The following is a 13793-nucleotide window of genomic DNA, read 5'->3' on the forward strand; positions in this document are numbered from 1 at the left end:
GTGGGATGCCTGCGCCTGCCCTCGAGACGGACGTGGCCCTCAGCTGCTTGAAACGAGGCCGGGTCCCAGGCAGCCCAGCCCTGCCCTGTGGGAGCAATCAGCTGCTGGCTGTAGCATGTCCTGACCTGGGGACAGCTGGGGACAGGTTGTGAGGCTGTTTCGTCACAGCTGCTGTCACATCTGACCCCAGCCCCGGGGGAGGGTGGCTGCGAACCCAGCCACACAGCCTGGAGGAGGCAGGGTGACAAGGGACTCCAGCTGGGGGAGCGGGTGTGCAGAGCGCTGTGGCGGGGGGGATGGATTGTGGGGTGAAAACTGTGGGTATGTGCGTGTGAGGATGTACACATGTGTGAACATGTGTGTGATAGCACATGTGTGCATGTGAGTGCATGTGTGTGAGCATGCCTGTGTAGACTGCCTGGATTCCATGTGGCTCCACCTCTTCTGGGCTCCGTGATCTTGAGCAGGGTCCCCAGGCTCATGCCTCAGTTTTCTTCATCTGTGAAATGGGCCGATGGCCGGGCTGCACACAGATCCTCAGAGGGCGTAAGGCACACTCAGCACCCACTGCTGTGCCCGGGCAGCTGGTGGGGACACAGCAGCCACTCACATGCCACTCACAGCCCTGTGGGTTACCCACTGCCTGGAATGTTCCAGTCTAATCGGATCCTTTTGTTGATGGGGAGACTGAGGCCGGGAAGGAGGATGCATTCCTGCCCTGGTCCCAGGCTCCACCTCTGCTGGGTCTCCTGGGCAGAAGGTCAGGAAGGGCTGAAAGGGACACAGTCCAAGACAAGTAAAGCCCCAGCTTCGAGGGGAGGCACAGTGGCTCTGAGGGGGTCCGAGCTCCCCGAGACCCTCCCCGGGATGTTTAACGACTGGGGCAGCCATTGCAACAGTGGAATTGGCACTGCAGCAAGCTGAGCATTTTTTCAGTTCCAAGTTTCCTACAGCACAATGGCTCCGGGCCAGGCACCTCTGGGCGTTCCAGGTCAGAGGGGCAGCAGGGGCTGGGGGCCGCTGCCTCAGTGCTTTTGGGATGGGGTCCTGGCCTGGAACCCCAGTCCGGAGACTCAGCAGCCCTGCCTGGGCAGAGCCTAGCGGAGCACATGGGGAGCCCCGCGGACACTGCACACACTGCCCTCTGTCCTCACGGAGCCTGGGGCTGCTGCAGGGCCGTGGGAAAGAAGTTGAAAATCCTTGGGTGCTGGAACCCTCAGGTGCTGGAACCCTCGGGTGCTGGGCACCTTGATTCCAAGGCTGGTGCCTTCTTTCTTTCTGCAAGAGTGAGGGGTGGGAGACAGAACTGGCCAGAGGCTGGGAAGCCTGCATAGGGGAGGGCAGGAGGGCGGGAGCCTGGCTAGCCCCACCTCCAGGCACAAAGGCCCTCCCGCCGCCCTCGGCTCCAGCGTCACAGCCCCGATGGCTCCCGACCCCAGCGGCTGCCGCGTCCTGCTGCTGCTCTTCTGCTGCCTGGCAGCTGCCCAGGCCGACCTGCTGAACCTGAACTGGCTTTGGTTCAATAATAAGGACACCAGCCAAGCAACTACCACGATCCCTGAGCCCCAGGGGCTCCTGCCTGTGCAGCCCACAGCAGACACCACCACGCACGTGGTCCCCCAGGATGGTTCCACGGAGCCAGCAACAGCCCCTGGCAGCCCTGAGGCACCCTCAGAGCTGCTGGAGGACAGCCAGGGCACCCCCACTTCTGCTGAGAGCCCGGACACGCCAGAGGAGAACATTGCCGGTGTGGGAGCCAAGATCCTGAACGTGGCCCAGGGCATCCGGAGCTTTGTCCAGCTGTGGAATGGCACTGTGCCCACTGAGAGCTTGGCCCAGGCGGAAACGCTGGTTGTCGAGGCTCCTGTGGGCCCCCTCGCCCTCCCTGGGCCTTCCAGCACCCCCCAGGAGAATGGGACCACTCGGTGGCCCAGCCGTGGCACTCCCAGCTCTCCGGGCGCCCACACGACCGAGGCTGGCACCCTGCCTGCACCCACCCCATCGCCTCCCTCCCTGGGCAGGCCCTGGGCACCACTCACGGGGCCCTCAGTGCCACCACCGTCCTCAGGTAGAGCTTCTCTCTCCTCCTCGCTGGGCGGGGCCCCTGCCTGGGGAAGCCTGCAGGACCTGGACAGCCAAGGACTCTCGCCCACCGCAGCCGCTCCCAGCCAGCAGCTCCAACACCCTGACATCCGCCTGCGCACACCACTTCTGCACCCCCTGGTGACGGGCTTCCTGGGCGTGCACGCGGCCCCCTCTGCCTTCTCCTCTGGGCTCCCGGGCTCACTGTCTCAGGTCGCAGTTACCACTTTAATCGGGGACAGCGGTGCTTGGGTCTCCCACGCGGCCAACTCTGCGGGGCTGGGTCTTGCTAATAACTCTGCCCTGCTCGGGGCTGACCCTGAGGTCCCTGCCGGTCGCTGCCTGCCCCTGCCGCCCTCCCTGCCGGTTTGTGGCCGACTGGGCATCTCGCGCTCCTGGCTGCCCAACCACCTCCACCATGAGAGCGTCGAGCAGGTGCAGGCTGCGGCGTGGGTGTGGGGGGGCCTGCTGCGGACGCACTGCCACCCCTTCCTCGCCTGGTTCTTCTGCCTGCTCCTGGCCCCACCGTGCGGCAGGGTCCCGCTGCCCGCCCCGCCACCCTGCCGCCAGTTCTGCGAGGCCCTGCAGGACACGTGCTGGAGCCACCTGAGTGGGGGCCGGCTGCCTGTCGCCTGTGCCTCGCTCCCAGCCCAGGAGGACGGGTACTGTGTGTTCATTGGGCCGGCTGCAGGTAACTGGCCGGCTCCGCTCTCCCCACCCTTTTCTTTTTGCCTTTGCCAGGTAAGCGTGGTCAGGGCTGACATGAGCCTGGTACAGGTTCCCCCACACTGAGTCTCTACGGTCAGGGGCCCGTGGCCCTCGGGAGGCGGGAGAGCTGGGAGTGAGGCATCCTGTGCCGGGAGGAGGCCGGCGTCTGGACGGGAAGAGGGTGGATGAACCACAGCTGGTGTGTCCTGGGGCTTCGTGGGCATTTTAGCGCATTTAGTCCTCAGTACAGTCCCGAGATACCCTGCCATGCCCTGAATCACAGAGAGGAAACTGAGGCGTGGGGCAGTGGCGTGACTCACCCCAGGGAGCCGGGATTCCCACTCAGGTGCGGCTGCATCGACTTTGCCCCAGTCACTAAGCTGCACAGTTCGACCCGCTTCCTGGGAGCCTTAGCGTGCTCAGGCCAAGGGTGCTGCCTTGTGGACAGTGCAGAGACCCTCACCAGGGTGGGGACCAGGGAGGTCCGCAAGGCCTGTCCTGAGAGGGAGCCTTTCATGTCCCCCCTCCCCCCCATCATGAAGCACACAGCCTCCCTGCCACAGTAGGGGACGCTCCTGGGCCCAGGGGATGTTGCCCCATCACCACGTGGCCTGGCCCTGTTGCTGGCTGGGCAGTTGGGGGGTCAGGAAGAGGAGGGAAGGGGGAACTCTTTAACCTCCCGGGGGCAGGGCAGCCCAGGAAGGACCCCAGCAGCTCCCTCCTCTGTGTCCAGGGGTAGACAGGGCCCCTGAGCTATGCCTGCCCCATTCAGATTCTGCCTGCTGTGTTCACCTGGCAGCCTTGGCCCAGAGGCCCCGTCCCCACAGGGCGAGGTGCTCTGTCCTCTTCTGCTGTCCTCCCCATAGTGCCGAGGGGACGCAGCCTTGGTCTTTGCCCTGTGGGCTTTGGGACAGGGTTGGTGGGGGTTAGCAGCTGTGCCGGACCTGGAGGTGGGGGTACCTGCAGTGGAAATTTTAGTGGACGCCCACCTGCCAGGCTCCGTGAGGGATGACGAGCTTGGTATTCCCCTCGAGTTTCAGGCCAGTGACCATTTCACTCAGCAAAGCCCAGAGCCTCTGCAGACCCTGTGTGGGGCCTGGGGTGTGGCCGGGGGGCCACAGGCAGGGCAGGGACAAGTGCTGACAACAGGTGGTCCCAGGAGCAAAGCCCACGTGGGCTGGAATGGAGGGGCAGGCAGGAAGGGAGGGAGGGCTGCAGTGGGACATGGCTGAGCCTGAGGCAGGTACAGGAACTGTGCTGGGGGACGTGGTGTGTGCAGGCGTGGGGGCCCTTGTGGATGCGCCCCGGAAGCGTAGGGCTGGAGCTCTCCTGTGGCAGGGGCTGTGCCCATGGCTGTTGGCATCTCGGGGCTTCGATGGTACCCCCAGGGCAGCCGGCACTGCCACAAGCAGCCAGATTCGTGGGTCCCACTCATGCTCTGTCCCTGGAACACCCAAATGCCAAGCAAGCACCAGCCACCTTGCAGGCAACACCTGGCAACTGGTGGCCAAGCCCTGTTCCCCCCCCAGTGTGTGGGTAGGGCAGCACTTCAGGGGCCGTCCTGCCTGGAGAGACCCTGGTCCAGTGTCCTGGAGCCCCAGGAGGCTCGAGCACAGCCCACCTTGTCCTCGGAGGCAGACAGGACAGCGGCGGGCTGGGAGGGCTGCGGCCTGTGGGAAGGGAAACGCCAGGCCCCGAGACTGTCTGGGATCAGCTGAGCACTCTGAACAAGCGTCGGCCTCAGGGAAGGTGCTGATCTCCTGGGAGTCGGTGCTCAGCTGCATGGCTTGGGGGCCGGGGTCTGAGTGGGGCTATGAGGGCAAGGAATTTCTGTAACTGCAGCTGGCCCAGTCGGTGGCACAGACTGAAGGGGACTTTTCACTGAACACTGGACAGCTTGATAGTGTCCCCATGTGAGGGAGGCAGTGTCCCGCACAGGGTCCTGGGGGTCTCCATCGGCATTCGTGGCCTACGTTGCCTCTGGCCACAGGTGGGCCTCGGGCTTTATCATGGAGTCCCTTCCCAGGTGTGGCCTGGCCCAGAGGGTCCTGCCCCGTCTTCTGGCCTCTCAGCTCCTCCCCAGCCCAGGCTTCTCTTGGGTGAGCCCCCACTCCTGCCGGGCCCCGGTGTTGGGCTGGACACTCCCAGCCCTGGGTGAGGGGCAAGAGGAGGAGGGGGAGCCCAGCCCCCATGTTGGTACCTGACCCCTCGGGGCAGGCTGTGAGGCCCTGGAAGTGGGGGTGCTGGGCTATGATCCTGGCACCAGAACAGAGCCCTCGAGGCCCACAGAGGGCCCTGGCTGCATCTCCAGGCCATGGGGTCAGGGAGTATGAGCCCCTGAGGGGAGGGGAGCTGGAGGGGTCCTGCTGCCTCCTGCCTGGCTCCATCTCCAGCGCCCTCTCCACCTGGTCCTGGGCACTGCCCTGTGTGTCCACCCCCCTGGCACACCTCGAGGAGAGCATGGGGGGCAGTGTGGCCATGCTGGGGCGTGGGGGCACTCAAAGGGAGGGTGCACCCCGTGGTCAGCACGCAGGCAGGGACCCTGTGGAGGGTTTTGGCGTGTTGTGGGCTTGTCCCTCAGACCCACAAGGAAGGGAGTGAGGCCCCCACACAGGGGAGGGCCGGAGTGGGGTAGGGAGGCTCCCCCACTGCAGGTGCCAAGAGTGAGTGAACAGGGCTTGGGCTGCTGGGGACACTGCCTCCAGGAAGCCCCCTGGGCTGTCTCAGTGGGACTCTATGAGTGACACGGAGCTCAGGCCACAAGGGCTGTGGGAGTGTCACCCCATGACAGCAATGGGTGCCTGGCCCTCTGGACTCTGCTCTCTATGCCCCTCCTGAGCTCTCGCAAACCCTGGCCCCTGGGACCGTAGCAGAGGCAGGTGATGTTTCCAAGGAGTCCTACAGGCAAGCGTCTTCTGATCTGGGAGGTGGGTATTGTTCCTGTTTACAGTTGAGAAACTGAGGCCTAGGAAGGACAGACACGTGTGCCTGCCACGAGTGTGGCAGCAAGAAGGGAGCCTTGAGGAGGGCCCCGCAGCCTGGCCCTAGAGCGCTCTTTAGCATCGCAGCAGATGCAGGACAAGCAAGTCCCCAGCCGGGGAGCACCAGGAGACCAGCAGCGTCCACCCTCGTGGTACAGGCCATCTGATGAGGGGCAGGGACCAGTGCTGGGATGGACAATGCCTATGCATAGAGTGGGGCGCACCTGGGCACAGCTGCCACCAGGGTGCTTGGGAAGCAGGTCCACACACACGCCAGCCAGGTCACTCATCTCCAATGTACCAGTCCCATGATCTTGGCAAGTGGTGCACGGGTCCCTGGGCTGGGACTTCCTCTACCTCCACCCCCATCACTGGACATTCGGAGGTCGATGGGAGGCCATAGGAGTGCACGTGGAGGTCTCGTCACTGTGATGGCCCTGAGGGGCTGCTGCTTTCTTGCTGCTCCTTACCCTGTTGGCCAGCCGCTGGTGCACAAGTGTCCTTACACGGTGCCTACCTCTTGCTCCTTTAGTCAAATGCAGAACTTGAGAAAATTGATTTGCTTGATATTTCCATGTAACTTTGGTTTAAGAAGGAGAGAAGACCACTCCATGAGAAACAGCTCATTCTTATCTCTCACCGCTTGGCAAGCTACACATATTTTTTCGATGATGCTGGCTAAGCTTCTCATAAATTCTCCATGTCTCTCAGATGCACCAAGAGTGACTCAGCATTTAACTCCTACTGGAGTGTCAAGGGCCCAGTGCATTGGGTTCAGTTGTCTGTGGGTACAAGATCTTGTGTGATTCTGAACCAGGCACAGATAGAATGAAAAGCACAGCACTCCAAACAGGGCTCCCTGCAGGTCCTTACATATATTTGGGTTTTGTAGATATCTAAAGTCAAGCTAGTGGACATCTGTCACTTCAACCAGTTACCGTTGTGTGGTGAGAACACTTAAGATCTACTCAAGTTTGAAGGGCCATATGCAGCACAGTATTCTATCTGTAATCACCATGTGTACATTAGACCTCCAGAACTTACGCTTCCTGCATAACTGAAGCTTTGTACCCTTCAACCCACAGTCATATTTCCTTCTCTCCATGGGCTGGCCTGGGCTGTGCCCTGTTAGCGTTCCCAGATAAACAACAGCTAAGGGAGTTAATTGCCACTGGACCTTCCCTGCAGGAAATGGTCTGGTAGTCCAACAGGTGAAATGAAAGGACATTACTTAGTAACAGTAAGTCAAGGAGGCCCCCGTTGCCTATGCACAGAGTGGGGTGGCAGCTGTGCCCCATTGCACCCCACTCTGTACATGGGCACCATCTGTCCTGGCACCGGTCCCTACCCCTCATCAGATGGCCTGCACCATTAGAGTGAATGCCTGCTGGTCTCCTGGTGCCCCCTTACTGGGCCCTTGCTTGTCCTACATCTGCTGCAATGCTGAAGGGCACTCTGGAGCCAGGCTGCTGGGCCCCCTTTGAGGGTCCCTTCTGGCTAGCCATATCTGTGGCACACACACATATTTGTCTTTTCTAGACCTCAGCCCCTGACAACCACCATTCTACTCTGCTCCTATGAATATGACCTTTTTAGATACCATATATAAGTAAGATCATGCAGTATTTGCATCTGTGCCTGTCATTTCTTGTAGTTTAATATCCTCCAGGTTCATTCATAAAAAGTGCAGTTACAAACTGTTGTTGCAATACCAGCTTTTATAATTGCCCATGTATTTACCTTTATTGAAATCTTCATTTCTTCATGTAACCTGTTGTTATTGACTAGTGTCCTTTCATTTCACCTGCTGGACTACCTGGACCATTTCCTGCAGGGCAGGTCTAGTGGCAGTCAACTCCCTTCGCTTTTGTTTATCTGGGAATGCCAATTTCTCCTTCGCTTTTGAAGGACAGTTTTGCTGAATATAGGACTCTTGGTTAACAATTTTTTTTCTTTTAGGACATTGAATATATTGGTCCACTGCCTTTTGGCTTCCAAAGTTTCTGTGAGAAATCTGGTGATAATCTTATTAAGAAGCCTTGTATGTGATCAGTTGTTTTTCTCTTGCTGCTTTCAAGATTCTCTGTTTTTAAAAGTTTTATCATAATGTACCTTGGTGTGAGTCTCTTTGAGTTCATCTTACTTGCAGTTCCCTGAGCTTCTTAACTGTTTATATTCATGTCTCCCTACAAATTTGAGATGTTTTCAGCCATTATTTCTTCAGATAGTCTCTCTGCACCTTTCTTTTTCTCTTCTGTTTGCAGCTTCCACAGCATGCATGCTTCCTTGTCTCTTGATGGTGGCCACATGCCTCTTAGGGTCTTTTCACCTTTCACTTATCTTTTGTCTTTGATAATTTCCATTATCCTATCTTTAAGCTCATTGATTTATTCTTTTATCTGCCCAAATCACCTTCAGATTCCTCTAGTGATGTTTTCCATTTCAACTATTGTACTTTTCAGTTCTATAATTTCTTTCTGGTTTCTTTCAAGGTTTTTATATTGATATTTCCATTTTGTTCATACGTCACTTTCTTGACTTTCTCCACACCTTCCTTTAGTTCTTTGAGCATCTTTAAGACAGTTGTTTTAAAGTCTTTGTCTAGTAGATCTGCCATCAGGTCTTTTGCAGGGACAGCTTCTGTTGATTTATTTTTCTCCTTTTAATGTGCTATAGTTCTTATCACTTTGTGTGCCTTGTGACTTTGTGTTAAAAAGTGAACATTTGAACTCAGTAATATAGCTCTGGAAGTAAATACTCGCCCTTCACCAGTGTTCACTGCTTTTTGTTACTTTTAAAAAAATTTTTGTCTCTGTGCCAAAGATCTCCCTGAGGTGTGAACTTCAGGTCTTCTTGGGTCTTTTCTGAGCCTGTCCCTTTCCCTGGGTGTGTGCAGCCACTTTGTAATTTTACTTTTACATGCTGCTGTTTTTCAATGTCCTATTCTTTCACGTTTGGCTCCCAAAGGAGGAACAAGATAAGAATGAGGAAGAAAAAACAGTGCCAGCCATCTAAATCCTCTTGAAGTCACTTCATCTGGAAGGGGGAACTTGCAACAACAGAGGGAGTGTAAAACAACGGCCCCACCTCCCGGTCTGCACCTCTGTGTTCCCAAGCAACCTGATCAGAGCACAGGTTCTCGATGTCTGCAGGACAGAGTCCTTTTTGCCATCCTGTTTCCCACAAGCTGTGTGGCCACTGCTCCAGGAACTTGTGCATGGCACCTGCTATGGGAATGGGGGTGGGGGATGGATGTGCAGCTGCTATTGTGCCAAGAGCTGGGGTTCAGCTAAATTAACCATCTGTTACTGTTCAAACCTTCCTCTGGACATTGCAAACTTTCAGTAGACTCCAGAGTTCCAAAAGAGTTCTAAGACAAATTCTGTCCAAGCACTTGTTAATTAGTTGGAGAGATGGATTCCTGGTGCTTTCCATCTGCCATTTCCCAGAGTACTCCAGAGTCATTTTCAAACATGTTTCTTTCTGTCAAATAATCAGGTCTGGCCGGGTGTGGTGGCTTATGCCTGTAATCCCAGCACTTTGGGATACCAAGGCGTGTGGATCGCCTGAGGTCGGAAGTTCGAGACCAGCCTGACCAACATGATGGAGAAACCCCGCCTCTACTAAAAATACAAAATTAGCCAGGCGTAGTGGTGCGTTTCTGTAATCCTAGCTACTCAGGAGGCTGAGGCAGGAGAATTGCTTGAAGCTAGGAGGTGGAGGTTGTGGTGAGCTGAGATCACGCCACTGTACTTCATTCAGCCTGGGCAACAAGAGCGAAACTGTATCTCAAAAAACAGAAAAGAAAAGAAATCAAGTCTTGAGGCATCATCATTGTTATATCATGTGCAGGTGTCTATCCTGGATGCCACCCAGCTATGCCAAGTGTAGGGAGAAACTCCCTATGGGCACCGTGGCTGGGTCCAGAGCTCAGAGGCTGGAGCTCTGAGAACTGGGCTGGAGCCCAACCATAGTGGAAGCCTCTAGCTCTGGGGAAGAGACACACATCTGTAGGGCAGAGTGACGACATTTCCAGGTTGCCCAGCCCTCGGGCACTGGGGCAGAGGTGGATCCCACAGTCCCTCAATGGAAGCTCCAAAGCCTGCCGTTTTCCTCTCTTCCTCTTCCTGGGATGGGATTTGGGGATGAGATCTTCCTGGTGGGCTGGAGTCTGTCCCAGAAGTCAACAGCTCACCCTGGGGCCGCAAGACCCCCTTAGATAAGGTAGACCCTCGGCAAGACTCCAGCCACACATGAGAGGACGGAACACAGCTCCTGAGTCCCACTCCCCGCGGCCACCTGCCCCCATGGGTTTGCACCTATTTGCGTATAGGTGTGCAGCTTCCTATTGGCGACTGTAAGAAATTGCCACAAATGCAGTAACTTAAACCAGCACAGCTGTCTTATCTTTCCGTTCTGGAGGTCAGAGTCTGAAACCAGTTCACTGAGTTGAAACCAAGGTGTTGTCAGGGCTGGGTCCCTCTGGGGCTCTGGAGGAGAATCCGTTTTCTTGACTTTTCCAGCTTCTAGAGGCTGCTGCTTTCCTTCACTCAAAGCCCCTTCTTCCCCCTTCAAAGCCAACAGTGTTGGGCAAGTCCTCATGGTGCCGTCTTTTGTCCTTCGATTTTAAGGCTTTGTGTGGTTAGATGTGGATCATCTCCCATCTCCAGGTCCACAGCCTGAGTCCCAGCTGCAGCATCCCCTTGCCACGTAAAATTATGCTTGTGGGTTCCAGCTGTTGTGCCATGGACATCCTTGGGGCCATGGTTCGGCCCACCACAGTTTGCCCATGTGCACGGCTGCACATGTGTGCGTATGCATGGGAGTCTTACTTTGCATAAATGGGATTACCCTGTGTCTGCAAGTCCCTCTTTCCTTTATCCTGCATCTCAGGAGTCTCCCTAACTCCAGGTAGATGCCTTGGCTCTTCGTGTGGTTCTGGTCTTTTCCTCAGCCCCTCCTGACTGAAGCACTGCACGTATTTCTGCCTCTCTGTATAACAGATGGCCCTGCAGAACCTGCTCAGCCCTGACTGGCGGTTTCATCGCGCAGACTCACCGTTATTTGTCAGATACCAGCTGAGCTGCCCCACGTGGGCCTGACATGAGTTTTGGGTCAGCGCTGACAGTGGAGAGACTGGATGTTATAAATGTGTCCGAGTGTCAGCAGGAGGTCTCCACCCAGGGACGGCCGTTTCTTAGCTTGTTTTTAGCCCTTCCGTGGGGCTCTGCAGCCTTGGGCATTGGTGGAAGTGTTTGTTCGGAGGCTGTTTTTCTTTGATGCCAAGATGTCCCCCCAGGCACTTCACTGTGTAAGTACCACGGTGTGATGAGGGGATGATGGTGGCATGTTGATGCCCCCGGGTACTTTACCATGTCAGTGCCATGGTGTGATGGGGTGATGATGGTGGCGTGTTGATGCCCCCGGGCACTTCACTGCGTAAGTGCTGCAGTGTGATGGGGCAGTGATGATGGCGCGCTCTTCAAGCTCTGGATCGGGTTCCGGAAGCTCTGTGTGAGTCTTACTGAGGTGGTTATTTTCTCTCTTCACAGGAGAGTGGGCTGAGCGAGGAGCCTTAGGGTCTGTCATTGGCAGCGACTCCCTCGCCTGCAGGTGCACAGTGATTCTGGCTCAGCAGACCCCACAGGGCTGTCAGGGCGCGTCATCCCCTCTGTCCGCCGAATGGCTCCGGCTCGGGTCCTTTCGGCCGATGTCAGTGTTGCAGTGCTCACTCTCACAGCCATTTACCTGCTGTTTTTCCGTTAGCCTTTGGTGTTACTTTAGCTAACGTTTTTGACAAGGTGGAGCTGGATTTTTCTTGCTGCCGCTGTTTTTCATCCACTGCTTGCCTTGTGCCCACCAATGTGGTCTGCATGTCCTGTGCCCTGGGCGCCAAAACCACCAGCTCACTGGCACCTGCCCTGCCCTCTCGTGCCACTGTGGTCACTGACTGCAGGTTCTGGCTTTTGTCCTTCTTCTGCCTCTTTTGTATCAGTTGTGACGTCTCTGTTTAACGAGAGTCCTGCCCGTGTGTGCTTGAAATGGAGGCTTCCGGGGTCCCTGAAAGCTTTCACAGAACCACTGACGTGGCCTCCACTTGCTGGCACGGACCTGGGCACCGTGCAGGTGCCATGCAAATCTCCAGGGCACTTGGTCCTGGGAGTCACAGGGCAGCTTTTGTGGCGACACCCCGAGGTTTCAGCTACCATGACATGGATGCTGTGGGTTTTTGGACTTCGAGGTCACGCCCTGGGGATGCCGCAGCCCACCTGCCCTTGGCCCCCATGGGCCCCACAGCCACTGTGTGTTTGGATTTCTGAACAGGCCCAGGTGGAGCTGAAGGACAGGCTGTGCTGACTCCCCTGGCCTGAGAGAAACGTCCCGTCTCAGGGCCATTTTCTCTCGGAGCACCCATGAGATTGCTTTGATTTCTAGTTTGCATCAAACCCTGTGTCTTGGAAGCTGTTGGGCCTCTGAGTGCTGAACTGGATATTGATTTCTAGTTTGCATCAAACCCTGTGTCTCGGAACCTCTTGGGCCTCTGAGTGCTGAACTGGATGTTGCCTGAGCAACGTGAAACCCACGTGGCTGCACTAGGCTTCCCCGACTCGGCTCGCCCCACGCAGGCAGGAGCAGCCCTGGCTCTGCAGGACGGGAGGCGGCTGTGTGGGAGGGCGGGGGGCTGGCCAGGCAGCCTTGGATCTTGTCCTCAGGAGCCCTTCAAAGGGGCGGCAGAGACTCCAGGCCCCGTGCCTCAGGGAGTCAGGCTGGGCTGGTTCTGGGGAGCGGCTGGAGCGCCTGGTGCTGACGGGCGTCCGTGGAGTGCACGTGTCTGAGGGTCTCTGAGGGGTCTGCCCTTTTCTTCGGGGCCACGGTGGCCATGAGGGATGCAGGACACCGGGTGTGGCCCTCGAGGACTGAGCTGGCTGGAGCCCACTCCCTCGTGGGTGAACGCTGCTCTGGGTGGAGAGCCCAGTTTGGGAAGAAGGGAGGGTCTTGTCCTGGGAGTTGTCAGACAAAGCTGAGGATGGGACTCACAGGGGACCCCCAGTCAGGGTGTGTCAGGGTGAAGCTGAGGAGTGAGGGTCCTGGAAAGTCCCGCTTCTGGGAGGGGGTGCTTTGGCTCAGAGGCTGCTGCCATGGAAGGGATGGATGTCCCCGGCACCCTAAGATGAGGGACACAAGGGGAGGGGCGGGGACCTCCTGCACTGTGAGAACAGCGGAGAGTCCTAGCCAGAGGTCCCTGCTGCTCTCCTGTGGGGAGGATGCTGGCTGCGCCGTTTGTCTTGGGCTTATTTAAAGGGGCCTTTGTTAACACACACAGGCCTCCAGAACCATCCACACTTCTGGCTGGCCCGATTCCTGAGGAGGAAATGGTCTTTAATGAGGCAAGTGCCTTGATCCAAGGTGAGGTGACCCAGCAGGAGGGGCCGGCCCACCACACCCGGGAAGGCCGAGCTCTCGAAGTGGGGTTCAGGACCTTGCTGTTTGACTCCAGGACATCTGAGACAGCTGGGCCCGCACCTCGGGGAGTGGAGGCTGCGCCATTCTCTGCCCATCCAGCATCTTGGGGCCGGGCGTTTGGAAGCTTACTTCCGAAGGGAACCCCCAGGAGCTTTGTGGAGAGGAGACGGGACAGCTTTGGAAAGGGCTTTGCTGTCACTGGGGTCCCTGGGACCGCCTGCGTAGCGTGCTGGTGCCTTCCAGCCCAGGAAGGTGGCAGCTGCCACATCTTGCTTTCCCAGTGAATGTCAGAATGTTCTAGGAAGGGTGGCGGGAGGTTTCTCCAAGGTGAACTCGGGGCCAGCTGGGCGACTGCCAGGGCATCTGGCCCCCAGGCCGAGAGTCCCATTTCCTGATCTTAGCACAGCCCCGGCGTGGACACGTGTGGCCTGGGCACTTCTTATAAGAAAGGATCATTGTAACAGCTGCCATCTGGGTGGACGGCAGCCTCTGTCGGAGGGGGAGATGACTGCTGGCCCCAGAGCCCAGGCTCAGCCCGTCGGGACCCCTCTGCCTCTA

The 13793-nt window shown here is 57.4% G+C and overlaps 1 protein-coding gene across 6 annotated transcripts in view; it reads left to right on the plus strand.

Annotated features, from left to right (window-relative positions):
* Nucleotides 1-13793, plus strand: part of COL18A1 (collagen type XVIII alpha 1 chain) — a 104057-nt gene that overhangs the window by 46526 nt on the left and 43738 nt on the right. The window contains exon 1 of one of the 6 annotated variants that reach the window (XM_033232631.1): nt 1389-2068. The exons of 2 other annotated variants lie outside the window; for them this stretch is intronic. In XM_033232631.1, coding sequence (XP_033088522.1) covers nt 1423-2068 — 646 coding nt within the window. In that variant the 5' untranslated portion in view covers nt 1389-1422. Of the gene's footprint in view, nt 1-1388; nt 2774-11060; nt 11083-13793 lie in introns of those variants that run through there. 3 more of the 6 variants (XM_033232629.1, XM_033232630.1, XM_033232634.1) reach the window with 3 other exon arrangements.

The sequence above is a fragment of the Trachypithecus francoisi genome, unplaced genomic scaffold (genome assembly GCF_009764315.1).
Source record: "Trachypithecus francoisi isolate TF-2019V2 unplaced genomic scaffold, Tfra_2.0 Lachesis_group14, whole genome shotgun sequence".
In the NCBI taxonomy this organism is placed as follows: domain Eukaryota; kingdom Metazoa; phylum Chordata; class Mammalia; order Primates; family Cercopithecidae; genus Trachypithecus; species Trachypithecus francoisi.